The sequence below is a fragment of the Heterodontus francisci genome, chromosome 4 (genome assembly GCF_036365525.1).
Source record: "Heterodontus francisci isolate sHetFra1 chromosome 4, sHetFra1.hap1, whole genome shotgun sequence".
In the NCBI taxonomy this organism is placed as follows: domain Eukaryota; kingdom Metazoa; phylum Chordata; class Chondrichthyes; order Heterodontiformes; family Heterodontidae; genus Heterodontus; species Heterodontus francisci.
Genome location: NC_090374.1, coordinates 56,870,397 through 56,887,759, shown reverse-complemented (window position 1 = coordinate 56,887,759; position 17,363 = coordinate 56,870,397). Strand labels below are relative to the sequence as shown.

Genomic DNA, 17,363 nt, shown 5'->3' with positions numbered 1-17,363 from the left:
GACTTTTCCTTTAAAAACATGTGGATAATGTCAAATAACGTTCATATCTTAAAAGTTAGGAATATGATGTGTCTTTATTGGGCATAACACAGGGCTATGGAGAAAGACCAGGGGAGTGGGATTAATTGGAAAGCTTTATCAAGGAGCTGGCATAGGCATAATAGGCTGAATGGTCTCCTTCTGTGCTGTATCATACTATGATACACTGCAGAGTTCCAGTGTAAGCAACAGATATACTGCATTGGCTTAAACCACCTCAAGAAATACAAATATCATTAAGACCCCTTCTTGTGGATAGAAGTCACCAGAGAAGCCGATTGGAGGTGAGGTGGTGATTTGTAGCACTCATTTACTATTATTCCTTTTTGGGTATAGCAACTTTTAAGAATTCAGCATGAATACCATTATGTCTATCATAATACATTAGTTTCGCAATACAGTCCAAATGCTACTTCCATCAAACTGGTTAATTTGGTCTTCTATCTGTGCAACCCACTTTGCTAGCTTATGTAACCTTAACGAAGATGATCATCCCTTCTCCAGTCCACTGGGTCATATGCTAACTCAATATAATACTCTTTACAAAACTCAAGGCTGCCTTTTTTCAAAAAACACTGCAATCATAATTCTAACAAAATTATGCCCTCTTTAATCTGCAATGTTTAAGTTAGAAGAACTGAATAATAGGCTAAATATAAACACTAAAGCCACTTGGTTCATGAACTAAACAGATGCTTTAGATCTTCTATGCATTCATTAATTATTTACTAATCTTACATCAATTGTAACTGGACAGCCAAGTGAGAATATTAAGGGGATGAAATTCCTCAGGACTTGTGCCACTGTAACTTGGCCAAAGGTTTGACAGAAACCCCATTTAGGCACTTAAGTAAAGTTTCAGCTTAGATTCTTAAGTTATGGTAGCACAGCAGGAGAAGCGCTAAGGAAATTCACCTAAGACTCTTACAGATACATCTTTGCTCAAAGAAGGATTTTATCCCTAGAATAAGCTTTTCAATAAAGTTTAAGCATATTCAGTATATTTTTAAGGATTCAAAACAGTCCAACATAGTAAAAAAATAACTACATTATAAACGGATCTTTTTCTGAGCGGCAGGCAGTGACTAGTGGTGTACCACAGAGAACAATGTTAGGACCCCAGCTATTCACACTATATATTTATGATATAGATGAGGGAATTAAATGTAATATATCCAAGACTGCAGATGACACAAAGCTGGGTGGGAATGTGAGTTGTGAGGAGGATGCAGAGAAGCTCCAACGTAATTGGAAAGGTTGAGTGAGTGGGCAAATACATGGCAGATGCAGTATAATGTGGATAAATGTGATTTTATCCACTTTGGTGGCAAAAACAAAAGCAGATTATCTGAACGGCGATAGATTGGGAAAGGGGGAGGTGCAGCGAGACCTGGGTGTCCTTGTGCGTCAGTCGCTGAAAGTAAGCATGCAGGTGCAGCAGGCAGTTAAGATGGCATATGGTATGTTGGCCTTCATAGCGAGAGGATTTGAGTAGTTTAGTTTAGAGATACAGCACTGAAACAGGCCCTTCGGCCCACCAAGTCTGTGCCGACCATCAATCACCCATTTATACTAATCCTACACTAATTCCATATTCCTACCACATCCCCACCTGTCCCTATATTTCCCTACCACCTACCTATACTAGGGGCAATTTATAATGGCCAATTTACCTATCAACCTGCAAGTCTTTGGCATGTGGGAGGAAACCGCAGCACCCGGAGGAAACCCACGCAGACACAGGGAGAACTTGCAAACTCCACACAGGCAGTACCCAGAATTGAACCCGGGTCGCTGGAGCTGTGAGGCTGCGGTGCTAACCACTGCGCCACTGTGCCGCCCAGTACAGGAGCAAGGATGTCTTGCTGCAATATACAAGGCCTTGGTGAGCCCACATCTGGAATATTGTGTACAGTTTTGGTCTCCTTATCTGAGGAAGGATGTTCTTGCTATGGAGGAAGTGCAGCGAAGGTTCACCAAACTGACTCCTGGGATGGCAGGACTGACGTATGAAGAGATTGGGTCGCTTAGGCTTGTATTCGCTAGAGTTTAGAAGAATGAGAGGGGATCTCATAGAAACCTACAAAATTCTAATAGGACTAGACAGACTAAATGCAGGAAGGATGTTCCCAATGGCGGGGGAGTCCAGGACCAGGGGTCACAGTCTAAGGATAAGGGGTAAGCCATTTAGGATTGAGATGAGGAGGGATTTCTTCACCCAGAGAGTAGTGAACCTGTGGAATTCTCTACCACAGAAAGCAGTTGAGGCCAAATCATTAAACATATTCAAGAAAGAGGTAGATATAGTTCTTAGGGCTAATGGGATCAAGGGATACGGGGAGAAAGCAGGAACATGTTACTGAGTTTGGATGATCAGCCATGATCGTATTGAATGGCAGAGCAGGCTTGAAGGGCTGAATGGCCTACTCCTGCTCCTGTTTTTCTATGTTTCTATTATGAAGCTCAAGAATCACAGTGGTAGAAGAAACTACTTTTGCTGTTATATGACAGATAGATTTATAACCTTTGAATTTATTTTAGTAACAAATTTCACAAATTGCAGCAAGTAATGAACCTCTTGCTTCAGCTGCAGCAGCTGTTTCCGTGTCGCAGCTGCCATTCTGGCACAGGCACAGGGCTCCGCTCCAGTGCCATTACAGTGACAAGCTCCAAGCACTCCCAGCTGAAGGAAAACAACAGAAATCTGAATTAATGGAGAGATATAGTCAGCTGAAATGTAATCACCAAATGTTTATCTAAAACTTTCAAATAATTTAGAACCACTGCATTCCTATAATGGTGCATAAGCTCCAGTGATCTAATGTTGGGCTCCCAAATGCAGAAGGTGAGCAGTTTGTTTTCAGTGACACAGAACCACTTCCCCCACGTAGCTTCTCACCAAACTTATATCAAAACAGAAATGGCCACATCAGTATTGACCAAAAGGACAAACCACACCTGGGAAAAAACTTCCTGCAGCGTCAGTTTGACTCAGTTGGTAGTACTCTCACCAGAGTCAGAAGGTTGTGGGTTCAAGCCCTACTCCAGAATTTAAGTACATAGTCTAGGCGGACACTGGGAAGTGATTCATTGTTGCAGGTGCTATCTTCCAGATAGAATATTAAATCAAGGCTTTGTCTGTCTGCTTGGATAGACACAAAAGATCCCAATGCACTTCATGGAGACCAGGATATAGTCGCTTTCCCTCCTCTTAAATGCTTTTTCCTCCCTCCTTCAGTCTTTATCACTGTTATCAACCTCTGGGGTCTGGCACACAATGCGGTCCCAAATTACTGCCAATGCTGCACTTGAACCAGTGATCAGAAGGAGTCTCAAGTGAGCGATTGTCCCCATGACTTTTGCCTTGCTTTCCGAGGATCTCTATTTCAAATAGCACACCCACAATTATGAACGCACCATCAAAGGTTCATCACGCAAACAACCAGATCATTAACCAACTACAGCATTATCAAGAAATACACTTGAAATAAATCAGTACTTTTTCAATTTGATATTAACCAATGTACTGATCAACCTGTATCGTTTTACATTAAAGCAAACATAGAATGAAAACAGAGATTGTAAACAGTAAGTAAAGACATTTGCTAGGATTTTTACCTCCAATGTGGTAACTTCAGTGAAGCCTTTCTTGTTGGTCGGCAACGTTCTTTGGAAAGTATGTTGATCCTTTGCATCAAGCATCGCAAGTAGTTCTGAACATTGCTGGTTCAAAACTAGGAAAACAAATATAATGGGCCATATCTAACAAATATACTTGTATATATATTTGAAGGGTCACAGTAAACATTTGAAACCACCAAAAGGATGCCACAAATCAACTTTCAATATTTCCAAATATGGTCAATGTGATAGTTTTTTTTAAAGGAGATTCAGTAACTGAGAAAACATTTAGATTATAAATCAAACATATCAATGCAAGCACAAATATTGTATTTTGTTTTTTGCAAGGAGCTCCTCTCGTGGACTCTAAACTTGCCCAGAATGTTGAATTTTAATTATAAAGCTGTTGCATCTGATTCCTTCCAGTGAATGTAGAAATGTCAAAAGTTGCTATGCTAATTCCCTAATTTCAATGGGATAAAATGCCATTGGTTAACTGTGGAAGGTAAAGTTAGATTTGGATATTTTCCTGTCAAAATTCAATCAGTATTCCAAATCTTTCAGGCACACAAGTTGGGGGCACTGATGCAATTGAATGTGTCTTAGTGCAACGATGCTTTGAGAGTCCATCATAAGGACACCAAGCAAAGGCCAGGAGCCCACAGCCAAGGGGTGGGTTGGGGAGGGAGGGGAAGAAAAAAATACTAACAGAAAGTGACCTCAGGCTCCTATTGCTAAGCTTCCAACAGTCAGTTACAGAATAGCGTAATAGAGGTCTGAGTCCACATGGCATGCTCACCTTTTTGGCTTTATGCTTTATTAACCACTTTCTTAACCTGCCCTGCCACCTTCAATGATTTGTGCACATTGTTACGAAAGTGCCTCTGTTTTGTTATGAGGATTCATTTTTGAAAGATTGAAGAAATGTTAAACTTTGGGGTTTTCAAAGGAGGTAAAGGCCAAAAGGCTTTGAAAAACAGTCCCGGGAAATGTTTTTTTTAAAAGGGGCATTGAGAGGTCTTATGGAGAAAGCAAGCCTTTCCAGGAAACCACCTGACTTCCAGAAACAACAACAAACCTTTCCGGGAAACCACCTGACTTCCAGCTCAATAAGCAACATAGAACTTTGTAAACAACTTCTCCAGGTGTTCAAAGAAGTGACAGGTTAAGATTGATGGGGGTCAAAAGGTTGGCCTCCTATTGTCGGTTTCACTTTTATATTTTTTTGAGTTGGGGTTGAACTGTATAAAAAGGAAGAGAACTTTCAAGGAGAGAAGAGATTTCTCAAGAGAGGAGAGAAGACCACAACTCAACTCAGCTTTCCAGAATCTCTCTAAAAGACCTGAGAAGACCACTGTGTCAACTCATCTTGTCTCCTGTCTTTGAAGGAAAGCCTGCTAAATTAATTCTCAATGCCGCCTGAAAAGAACTGTTCTTAAAGATCCCAGTGACCCATCTATGTGTACTCAGAGGCGAGACTGTATGCCAGTTTTTGAACACAACGTATCTCATCTGCTGTTTCTTCAAGAATGAGCAAGTATTCAACCCAAGTGGGTTTTTTGTCTGTAATAGAGCTCTAAAATCAAAAATCCCTTTATTTTTCCAGTATATATGTGTGTGAGAGGCTAAGGTAAAAAAGGAACTTGAATATTTCAATCTGTGTGTTTATGCTTGACTTCATTAGTGGTAAAGACTTGTTTTATAATAAACTGATAATTTTGTTGTTTATTAAAGAAACCTGGTTGGTGTGTTTTATTCTGGGATTTAAAAAAAAGTCTACAATTGACCATATTGGTAAGTGGGAAAAAAATTTAAATATATGTTGTGACCTGTGGAGAAGTGGGACTAAAATAAACAGTGCACTCCTCCCGCCTCAGTCATAAAAACATACAATTCCCCACACCCCTCTGTTCCTGCACCCCCTTTAAAATTGTACCCTTTATTTAATATTGCCTCTCCTCATTCTTCCTACCAAAATGAATCACTTCACACTTGGAATTAGAACACTAAATGTGTTCCCTTGATCCATCAGCAGGTTCATCCAATAAGCAGCTGAGTAGTGGTACAGAGAGCCTTCAGTGCTCTGGACTTGAGACAGAAGGGGTGCTAAATGGGTTTGGTTATGATGCCCACGCAACAAAGAACTTGCCAAAATTTACCAATGTTCACTAAAATCATTTAGGCGACTTTGCAGAGGTCATGATTCATACCCCAGAAAGGAGTTAATAGGAGCATATAGATGGAAAAAGGAAATTAAAAACATTAAGCACTACATATCATGGATCCTTAGTCTGCTAAGTGAGTCAATCCACCTGGGGGGAGGGGGGGGGCAAGGGGCAATTACTACAATTAAGGTTAAGATCAATGCCCAGTTTAGGGAGGGTAAAACTGGCAAAGGAACTCACTCCAAATCACTTTCCAATGGCCCTTGCTGGAAGTGCATTTATGGGTATCTGATGAGAACACAAGCAGGAATTTGGCTGTAACATGTTGCTGTATAGTCTGCCAAGACTCACCATCAAGGATCAAAAATGAATAATGATCATTTGAGCAAGAGTGCAAAAATATAGTGGGCCCAAAAGTGTTCCTAGGGGATTCACTATTGGCTTAGCAGGTTAGTAGCTGGACATCCAACCTACAAGGTTTCAAGTTCAATCACTTGGTTATTGATCTCAACTGAATGGTGGTATGGTTGCTACAACTGGCCTCATTGCTGGATAGCTATCTAGCAACCCTTGCTGGAAGTCTATTAGTGTAAATATTGGTAGGAACAGGAACAGACTATGCTGTAATACACCCTTAAGTCCAATGATCTGCCAGCATTTCATGTCAAGACTCATGAATAATGACCAAAGTACTCCAGGTCAAACAGTCCCAGTGAAATTTCACCACAACAATAAGTCCATGGTAGTGGGGGGTTAGGAAGAGTGGGAGGGTGAAACTTGGAGCGGGCAAAAAGAAAAACAAAACATTTGATAACTACAATATCTGCAGTTAGTTACTCCAACAAATTTTTAACATTCCTTTCATCTTTGCAATTTGCATCGGAATCTATCACAGGACAATGGGATAAAAAGCACCTTCATCCTGTCATACTACAATAACATAATGAGCTTACTAGCATTTTCTGATTTGAGATCCCGAATTTCAGCATCTCTTGCCTCCAAGGTTTTTGCAAGTTCAGCATTTTCAATGCACATTCTGTGGAAAGAAAAACTGAAGTTTACAGTGTCCATATATAAACACTTAAGGAAATAAAATTTATAATAGAGCCTTCAACAATCATGAATAATTATTTGACACCTAAATCAAACTATATTAAAAGTGATATATTACAGTAACCACAAACTGCATACATGACTCCAACCAAATAAACGTTAATTGATCAACAAACAGAGGGATGTACAGAGGAGAGACAACTGCAGCCCATCTGACCAATATCGAAGCACAGGCAGATTAAACCTAGCCACATGAAATTATAAGGAGCAGGTAGAAAACTCAATGAAGGTTTCCTGGTAATCATCCATAAGAACAGAGATTTTGAAAAAGAGAGATAATAAAACTAAAGACTCAGATAACTCACCTGACCTAGAAAATCTGCAGAAATAGATGATTAGACAATCAGGAATATTACAATTGGAAATGCATCTTTGGCATTCCTGAAGACCTGGGAAAAACAGCTTATACCATTTATCTAGAGCATCCTCTGATTCCTCTTTGCCTAGGACAACAAAGGGGACCTGGCACTGGACAGGACCCATTCAATACCAGCCCCCATAATCACACACCTGCATTATCCCAAAGCTTTTGTGCTGCGTGCACATCTTCCAGACAAAAGCTGACAATGCCTTTGAGCAAAGGTGCAGAGAGACCGATACTCCCAGTGAAATAATTTCTCCATTTTCTCATATAGGTCCCCAGAACTCCACTGGAAACAAAAGGCCTTTGACAACATCAAACTGGTTCCTCAAAATCAGAGCTTTCAGTATAGAATGCTATATCCTGCCAGAATGAAAATTCTAACAGATGGCACCCATCTCCCTCCTAAGACCCAGATACAACCTTGTCCTTCCTAAATAGGAAAAACGTACCTAGAAGCACACGGACCCAATGACAGGAAACCCACCCTTTACCCACACAACACCACCAGCCAATCAGAAGACTCACAAATAAAACGACCTCAAAAGCAGCAAGAACACCGAAGTGCTAGAAAGCTCAGGGCATCACAGACTCTCACAATAGAGGGAAAAGATTCTCCCCACATCACACTTGGAACAAGTGATCGAATCCCAGACGGAGCAGAATGACACTGGACACCAACATGTAAGAAGTGGAAGGAGTTGCTGAGAATTTAAGTGGACAAGAGCATCCAAAACCTCAATCAGAAGAGTTCAAAATACAACTAATTAGCAACTGAGAGAAAAAGAAAGACATATTTGTCCACGCCACAGCATCCATCCTTCCATGAACACAGGAATTAAACATAACAAACTACCTATCACCCAGGACTCAGTGATCACTACACATTTGATATATCAACATATATGTTTAACTTGACATTGCAGACAAACCTATGCACGATGTTCCTTTGTGAGGAAAGACAATATGATGTACAGTGAATATATGCAAGGCTGTCAGACACTGCAATGCAAGTGAGATTTGCAACAGTGGTTTTCAAACCCCACAGACACCCTTATGAATCAGAACATGGAAACTCTCCAACCAGCTGGCTGAACAGACTCAGGCACAAGTCTTAAGCTATTCCATCCCCATTACCCTGCACCTAACATGGAATTCACTGTACAGCGCATCAACAAGAAACCCCAGCAGAATAAGGAACCAAATGGGAGAAGGTACAGGGGAAGAAAAAAAAAAATTCAGTGTTCATGGGGAATGAATGCCCAGGACATTGAGTGAATGGAAGCACCGAGAAGATCTGGCAGTCACAAACTCAGGATCAAACAAGCTGCCTTGAACATCCCCCCCACCCCTGCCTATTTGCATTGCTCCCAGTGTAAGCAACACATTGTGGCAATATATTCCTCCCACATTCACTGCACAAACAGGATACAAAGTTAATTAAGCATTATTAGCAGTCATTATGGGAAACTAAAACCAGCTGGCCTTATTACAAAATCTAATATTTTCTCAAAGGGAGGTTTTATCATATCAATGTCACATGAAACAATGAATTATCACTACAAATTTGTTGTACTCTTGTATTCATGACAAGTCTACTAACCGATCATATCTTGCAATCCAGGACTGTTCCAAATTCTTACATTTATCTTGTTTCAAGTCATTTTCCCACTGTAATACATTCACTTCCTGTAAATAGGGCAACAAACTATTACACTCTTATTTTCCAGTGCCATCCAAAGGTCCATTGCGCAAGGCTTTCTGAAACCTCTGCATACTTTTTCAATAATCATGCCTTGTAACCAGTCAGAGGCCAGTAGTTATGGACAGACAAATAACCCATGCTATCTTACTTTAGCAGTTAAAGACACACAAGCATTTATAATGGATATTGGGAAAATGTTAGTAAAATTAAACCTTGATTTCATAGCCAAAGGACAGTACAAAACTGTGGCTAAGATCAACTAACTTGCATAATATGGAATTAAACTTTGATTTGTAGGGCTAGTGTCAATCCACACAGTGCATTTATTTAGGCATTTTACAGTATTGCTTCACTCAAAAGATTGTGGATGCTCCATCGTTGAATATATTTAAGGCTGAGACAGATGTTTGGTCTCTTAGGGAATCATGGCATATGGTGAGCAGGCAGGAAAGTGGAGTTGAAGCCGAAGATCAGCCACGATCATACTGAATAACGGGGCAGGCTCAACGGGCCATATGGTCTACTCCTGCTCCTTTTTATGTTATGTTCTTAAAGTACTATTATCTAATTGACCCCTGGTGCATGGATCTCAATCAATTGACTGCACCTGACAATGTAAGTCACTTAATCTATCTTGTTCCAATAATATTGGAAACACATTTTTTAATGAGTCTTCGATTTGCCTTTGGAACTATCTAATCATGGATCCAATTGGCCTGCAGGATCATAGAATGATACACCACAGAAAGCAGCCATTTGGCCCATCATGCCTGTCCTGGCTCTTTGAAAGAGCTAAACATTTAGTCCCACTACCCTACTTGTTCCCCATAGCCCCACAAATCTTTCCCCTTCAAGTATTTTTTTAGTCCCCTTTTGAATGTTATTATTGCATCTGATTCCAACACCTCTCAATCAGGCTGTGCATTTCAGATCGCAACAACTCTGTATAAAACTATTTTCCTCATGTCTTTTTTTGCCAATTGCCTTAAAATCTGTTTCCTCTGGTTACCAATCCCTTTGCCATGAGAAACAGTAGCCCCTTATTTACTTAACAAAACCACTCATGATTTTGAACACCTCTATCAAATCTCCCCTTAACCTTCTCTGCTCTAAAGAGGACAATCCCCATTTCTCTGGTCTCTCCAAGTAACAGGAGTTTTTCATGCCTGGCACCATTCTAATAAATCTCCTCTGAACCCTCAAGACTTGATATCCTTCTTAGAGTATTTTGCCCACAATGGCCAAAATACTCCAGCTGGGGCCTAATCAGTGTTTTTTTTATCAAGGTTTAACATAACTTCATTGCTTTCGTTTTCTTTGCCTACATTAATAAGAACATAACATATGAAATATGGCATACTCGGGCTCCTGTGGCCCCTCAAGCCTGCTCTGCCACTCTAAGATCAGGGCTGAACTCCACTTCCCTACCCTATCTTTTGATTCCCTTAGTGCCCAAAAATCTATCATTCTGAGTTTTGAATATAGTCAACTAAGCATCCACAGTCCTCTGGGGTAGACAATTCCAAAGATTCACAACCCTCTGAGTGAAAACATTTCCCCTCATCTTGGTCCTAAATGGCTGATCCCTTATCCTGAAACTATAATCTCTAGTTCAAGACTCTCCAGCTAGGGGAAACAGCCTCTCAGCATTTACCCTGTCAAGCCCTCTCAATTTTTTTATGTATCGATTAGATCACCTTCCATTCTTCTAAACTCCAAAGATTATGGCCCATTTTACTCAAGCTCTCCTCACAGGACAGCCCTCTCACCCCATGAATCAATCTAATGAACCTTCATTGCACCCCCCTGAAGGCAAGTATCCTTGGATAAGGAGGCCACACTCAAACTTCACATGAAATTCTATTATGATCACTCTTCCCCCAGAGAATCCTTGACTGTAAGATTACCAATTAAACCTGTTTAATTACAATATTAGATCTAAAGTAACCTATTTCCTAGTTGGTTCCTCAACATATTGCTCGAAGAAACTCTCTTGAATGCATTCCATAAACCTGTCCTCCAAGCTACTTTTGTCAATTTAGTTTTCCTAGTCCATACAAAGATTAAAGTCCCTTATAATCATTGCACTACCCTTGTTACATGCTGCTCCTATTTCCTTATTTATTCTCTGCCCAACACTATTACTATTCGGGGGGATATAAACTACTCACATCGGTGCTTTCTGCTTTTTCGTTATTTTGTAGCTCTACTCATACTGATTTTCTAGGGTAAGATTCTTTCTCCCTACTGCCTTTAACTTATCCTTTATCAGGGCTACCCCATCTCCTTTTCCATTTTGCCTTGCATTTCTAAAAATCAATTATGCTGGATTATTTCCCAACTTCAGTTGCCCTGCAATCACACCTCAGTAATGACGACTACAGCAAACCCATTTATCTCTACTGTGGCACGAATTCATCTATCTTGTTGCAAATATTTTGTGCATTCAAATACAGCACCTTTAATTTTAGCTCTTTACTTTGTTTCCCTAATATAGCCTTAGTCGCTATGGCCAGATAAAGCCAGGGATTCCGCATACCTTTTTAAACAGCTTTCTCAACTTGTCCTGTTACCTTCAAAGACTTGTATACGTACATCCCAAGTCTCTCTGTTGCTGCACCCCATTTTTGCCTGTCCTCATTCTTCTAAACAAAATGAATCTCAGCAAACTTCTGCCCTTTTCACTAGTCTGTCAATGTCCTCCTGAAGTCTGTTACCATCCTCCTCACCGTTTACAAAATTTCCGAGTCACGCGTCATCTGCAAACTTTAAAATTGCACCCTGTCTAACCAGGTCCAAATCATATACATCAAAAAGGGCAGTGGTCTCAACACTGACCCCTGGGGAACACACTTACCTCCAGTCTGAAAAAACATTCACAACTACTCTGTGCTTTTAGTCCCTTAGTCAATTTTGTATCCATGCACCTATTTTAATTTTGCTAACAAGTCTATTATGTGGTATTTTATCAAATGCCTTGTTAAAATCCATAGACACATCAACCCCATACCCTCATCAACTGACTCCATTACATCAAATTAGTCAAATGTGATTTGCCTTTAAAAGAAAAATCCATGCTAGGTTTTATTTATAAACCCATATTTTTGAAGTGCCAATCAATTTTGTCTCCTAAAAGTTTCCCCACCACGAACGTTGGGCTGACTCTCCTATAGTTGCTAGGTTTATCCCTCTCCCCTTTTTTAAATAAGAGTCTAACAATTATAATCCTCCAGTCCTCTGGCACCATTCCCGTATCCAAGGAAGACTGGGAGATTGTGGCCACAGCCTTCGCAATTTCCACCCTTACTTCCCTTAGCAACCTAGATTGCATCCCGTCTGGACTGGGTGATTGTTCCCACTTTGAGCGCTACCAACCTTTTTAGTACCTTTCTTTATCTATTTGTATCTGATCTAATTCCCTAATAACTTGTTCTTCACTGTGACATTGACAGCATCCTCTTCTTTTGTAAGGACAGATGCAAAGTACTCATTTCGTACCTCAGCCATGCCCTCTGCCCCGTTCCTTTGACTTTCCTTCTACAAAGAATACAAAGGCAGATCTCAAATGTAAAAAACAGAACACACCAAAGTCGTTTTGGTACTGCTCTCCCAAACACTAAACCACAATGAAAAAATGCCTTTAGTAGCTCATTTGAGAAAAAGGAGGAAGGAAAGATTCTGAAAAGACATCCAATAAAAAAAAATTGATTTGACACAGTTTAGAGATAGCATTTGGTCCATGCTGACAGTCATTAGTCTCCAATATAAACATTGTTATTATATAAAGGTACTTAACATAATTTCAGCTACAATTGCAAAAGAATAGTTATAAAGTTGATCTATTTGAAAAAATATAATCTCAATATATTTCATTTGTAATACAATTTGTCAAAGGTTTTTGGTCTAAGATAAAAGTTTAGTACTTGGTTGGATCATTGGAAGAAAAGATTGTTACTTAAACTGAAATAAAAAGGTTTTTAAAATGTTCCACAATAACCAAGAGGAATAGGAAAATAATAAATACATGCACTTATCTACATATTACCTTCTCTAAAATTTTGTTTCGTTCTCCTGTTTTTTGAAGTAAAGTCTTTGTGTGTACAGTGGCTTTATCAAGCACGGCCTGGTAAATAGAGAGTGGTAAAAGTGTTAAGTGCATTCAACATATGAGGTCTATTATTTTCTACATTTACAACAAGAAAAGCACTTTGAGAAAAGCCACCAAATGGACAGTAAAAGAAATATTGTTTCTTTACTTCCATATAGTTCTAAATAGTTTAGCTCACTCATAAGTAGCATCAGCCAACTGTGGCTCTGGCACATCATTATGAAATCCACTTTGTTTTCTGTGCAGCCGATACATATAGCTGAGCAAGTACACAAGAACATAAGAAATAGGAGCAGAAGTAGACCAAATGACCCATCCAGCCTGCTCCACCATTCAAAACGATCATGGCTGATCTTGGACTTCAATTCCACTTTCATGCCCGCTACCATATCCTTTGATTCCTTGTGAGACCAAAAACGCTATCTGTCCCAGCCTTAAATGTATTCAACGATGGAGCATCCACAACCTTCTGGGGTAGAGAATTCCAAAGATTCACAACCCTTTGAGTGTAGTAATTTCTCCATCTCAGCCCCTTATCCTGAGACTGTGCCTCTGCATTCTAGATTTCCCGACCAGTGGAAACAATCGCTCAGCTTCTCCCCTATCAAGCCCTTTCAGAATGTTGTATATCTCAATTAGATCTCCTCTCATTCTTCTAAACTCCAGAGAATATAGGCCCAATTTACTCAGCTTCTCATCATAGGACAACCCCCTCACCCCAGGGACCAATTTAGTAAATCTTCGGTGCACTGCCTCCAGTGCAAGTATATCCTTTCTTAAATGTGAAGATCAAAACTGCACACAGCATTCCAGGTGCGGTTTCACCAAAGCTCTGTACAATTTTAGTAAGATTTCTTTATTCCTGTACTCCAATCCCCTTGTAATAAAAGGCCAACATGCCATTTGCCTTCCTAATAGCCTGCTGCACCTGCATGTTAACTTTGTGTGTTCCTTGTACGAGTACCCCCAAGTCTCTCTGAACATCAACACTTAGAAGTTTCACACCTTTTAAAAAATATTCTACTTTTCTATTTTTACCACCAAAGTGAACAAGTTCACACTTCCCTACATTATACTCCATTTGTCATCTTGTTGCCCACTCACTTAGCCTGTCTATATCTCCTTGCAGCGTCTGTGTCCTTCCCACAGCTTACCTTTCCACCAAGCTTTGTATCATCAGCAAACTTAGATACATTACTCTCTATCTCTTCATCCAAGTCATTAATATATATAGAGTGTAAATAGGGTTGGGGCCGACCATGACTCATGGCCCTCCTGCCTTGGGCGCTATGGCGTTGGAAGGATGAATGAGAACGGGCAGAGACTGCTTGAGTTGTGTACCTATCATAACCTCTGCATCACCAACTCGTTCTTTCACACTAAACCCTGTCACCAGGTTTCATGGAGGCACCCAAGATCACGTCGTTGGCACCAGCTAGACCTCATTGTCACAAGGCGAGCCGCCTTAAACAGTGTTCAAATCACACGCAGCTTCCACAGTGCGGACTGCGACACCGACCACTCCCTGGTGTGCAGCAAGGTTAGACTCAGACCAAAGAAGTTGCATCATTCCAAGCAGAAGGGCCACCCGCGCATCAACACGAGCAGAATTTCTCACCCACAGCTGTTACAAAAATTTCTAAATTCACTTGTAACAGCCCTTCAAAACACTCCCACAGGGGATGCTGAGACCAAGTGGGCCCACATCAGAGACGCCATCTATGAGTCAGCTTTGACCACCTACGGCAAAAGTGCGAAGAGAAATGCAGACTGGTTTCAATCTCATAATGAAGAGCTGGAACCTGTCATAGCCGCTAAGCGCATTGCACTTTTGAACTACAAGAAAGCCCCCAGCGATTTAACATCCGCAGCACTTAAAGCAGCCAGAAGTACTGCACAAAGAACAGCTAGGCGTTGCGCAAACGACTACTGGCAACACCTATGCAGTCATATTCAGCTGGCCTCAGACACCGGAAACATCAGAGGAATGTATGATGGCATGAAGAGAGCTCTTGGGCCAACCATCAAGAAGATCACCCCCCTCAAATCTAAATCGGGGGACATAATCACTGACCAACGCAAACAGATGGACCGCTGGGTTGAGCACTACCTAGAACTGTACTCCAGGGAGAATGCTGTCACTGAGACTGCCCTCAATGCAGCCCAGCCTCTACCAGTCATGGATGAGCTGGACATACAGCCAACCAAATCGGAACTCAGTGATGCCATTGATTCCCTAGCCAGCGGAAAAGCCCCTGGGAAGGACAGCATTATCCCTGAAATAATCAAGAGTGCCAAGCCTGCTATACTCTCAGCACTACATGAACTGCTATGCCTGTGCTGGGACGAGGGAGCAGTACCCCAGGACATGCGCGATGCCAACATCATCACCCTCTATAAAAACAAAGGTGACCACGGTGACTGCCACAACTACCGTGGAATCTCCCTGCTCAGCATAGTGGGGAAAGTCTTTGCTCGAGTCGCTCTGAACAGGCTCCAGAAGCTGGCCGAGCGCGTCTACCCTGAGGCACAGTGTGGCTTTCGTGCAGAGAGATCGACTATTGACATGCTGTTCTCCCTTCGTCAGATACAGGAGAAATGCCGTGAACAACAGATGCCCCTCTACGTTGCTTTCATTGATCTCACCAAAGCCTTTGACCTCGTCAGCAGACGTGGTCTCTTCAGACTACTAGAAAAGATCGGATGTCCACCAAAGCTACTAAGTATCATCACCTCATTCCATGACAATATGAAAGGCACAATTCAACATGGTGGCTCCTCATCAGAGCCCTTTCCTATCCTGAGTGGTGTGAAACAGGGCTGTGTTCTCGCACCCACACTTTTTGGGATTTTCTTCTCCCTGCTGCTTTCACATGCGTTCAAATCCTCTGAAGAAGGAATTTTCCTCCACACAAGATCAGGGGGCAGATTGTTCAACCTTGCCCGTCTAAGAGCGAAGTCCAAAGTACGGAAAGTCCTCATCAGAGAACTCCTCTTTGCTGACGATGCTGCTTTAACATCTCACACTGAAGAATGCCTGCAGAGTCTCATCGACAGGTTTGCGTCTGCCTGCAATGAATTTGGCCTAACCATCAGCCTCAAGAAAACGAACATCATGGGGCAGGATGTCAGAAATGCTCCATCCATCAATATTGGCGACCACGCTCTGGAAGTGGTTCAAGAGTTCACCTACCTAGGCTCAACTATCACCAGTAACCTGTCTCTAGATGCAGAAATCAACAAGCGCATGGGTAAGGCTTCCACTGCTATGTTCAGACTGGCCAAGAGAGTGTGGGAAAATGGCGCACTGACACGGAACACAAAAGTCCGAGTGTATCAGGCCTGTGTCCTCAGTACCTTGCTCTACGGCAGCGAGGCCTGGACAACGTATGCCAGCCAAGAGCGACGTCTCAATTCATTCCATCTTCGCTGCCTTCGGAGAATACTTGGCATCAGGTGGCAGGACTATATCTCCAACACAGAAGTCCTTGAAGCGGCCAACATCCCCAGCTTATACACACTACTGAGTCAGCGGCGCTTGAGATGGCTTGGCCATGTGAGCCGCATGGAAGATGGCAGGATCCCCAAAGACACATTGTACAGCGAGCTCGCCACTGGTATCAGACCCACCGGCCGTCCATGTCTCCGTTATAAAGACGTCTGCAAACGCGACATGAAATCGTGTGACATTGATCACAAGTCGTGGGAGTCAGTTGCCAGCATTCGCCAGAGCTGGCGGGCAGCCATAAAGACAGGGCTAAATTGTGGCGAGTCGAAGAGACTTAGTAGTTGGCAGGAAAAAAGACAGAGGCGCAAGGGGAGAGCCAACTGTGCAACAGCCCCAACAAACAAATTTCTCTGCAGCACCTGTGGAAGAGCCTGTCACTCCAGAATTGGCCTTTATAGCCACTCCAGGCGCTGCTTCACAAACCACTGACCACCTCCAGGCGCGTATCCATTGTCTCTCGAGATAAGGAGGCCCAAAAGAAATAGCTGAGGCCCCAGCACTGATCCTTGATGGACCCCACAATTCACTGCCTGCCAACTTGAAAATGCCCCATTTAATACCCACTCTCTGCTTCCTGTCTGTTAACCAATCCTCTATCCACGCTAATATATTACCCCCAACACCATGGGCCCTTATCTTGCCCAGTAATCCTATATGTGGCACCTTATCAAATGCCTTTTGGAAATCCAGGCATATTACATCTACTGGTTCCCTTTTATCTACCCTACTAGTTACATCCTCAA

At 41.8% G+C, this 17,363-nt stretch overlaps 1 protein-coding gene across 2 annotated transcripts in view; it reads right to left on the bottom strand.

Moving 5' to 3' along the window:
* Positions 1-17,363, bottom strand: part of ccdc125 (coiled-coil domain containing 125) — a 77,619-nt gene that overhangs the window by 21,904 nt on the left and 38,352 nt on the right. Inside the window, exons 5-9 of one of the 2 annotated variants that reach the window (XM_068029603.1) lie at positions 13,050-13,127; positions 8,903-8,988; positions 6,779-6,861; positions 3,658-3,773; positions 2,564-2,722 (exon numbers count right to left, since the gene is read on the bottom strand). In XM_068029603.1, coding sequence (XP_067885704.1) covers positions 2,564-2,722; positions 3,658-3,773; positions 6,779-6,861; positions 8,903-8,988; positions 13,050-13,127 — 522 coding nt within the window. The remainder of the gene's footprint in view (positions 1-2,563; positions 2,723-3,657; positions 3,774-6,778; positions 6,862-8,902; positions 8,989-13,049; positions 13,128-17,363) is intronic. The other variant, XM_068029604.1, reaches the window with a different exon arrangement.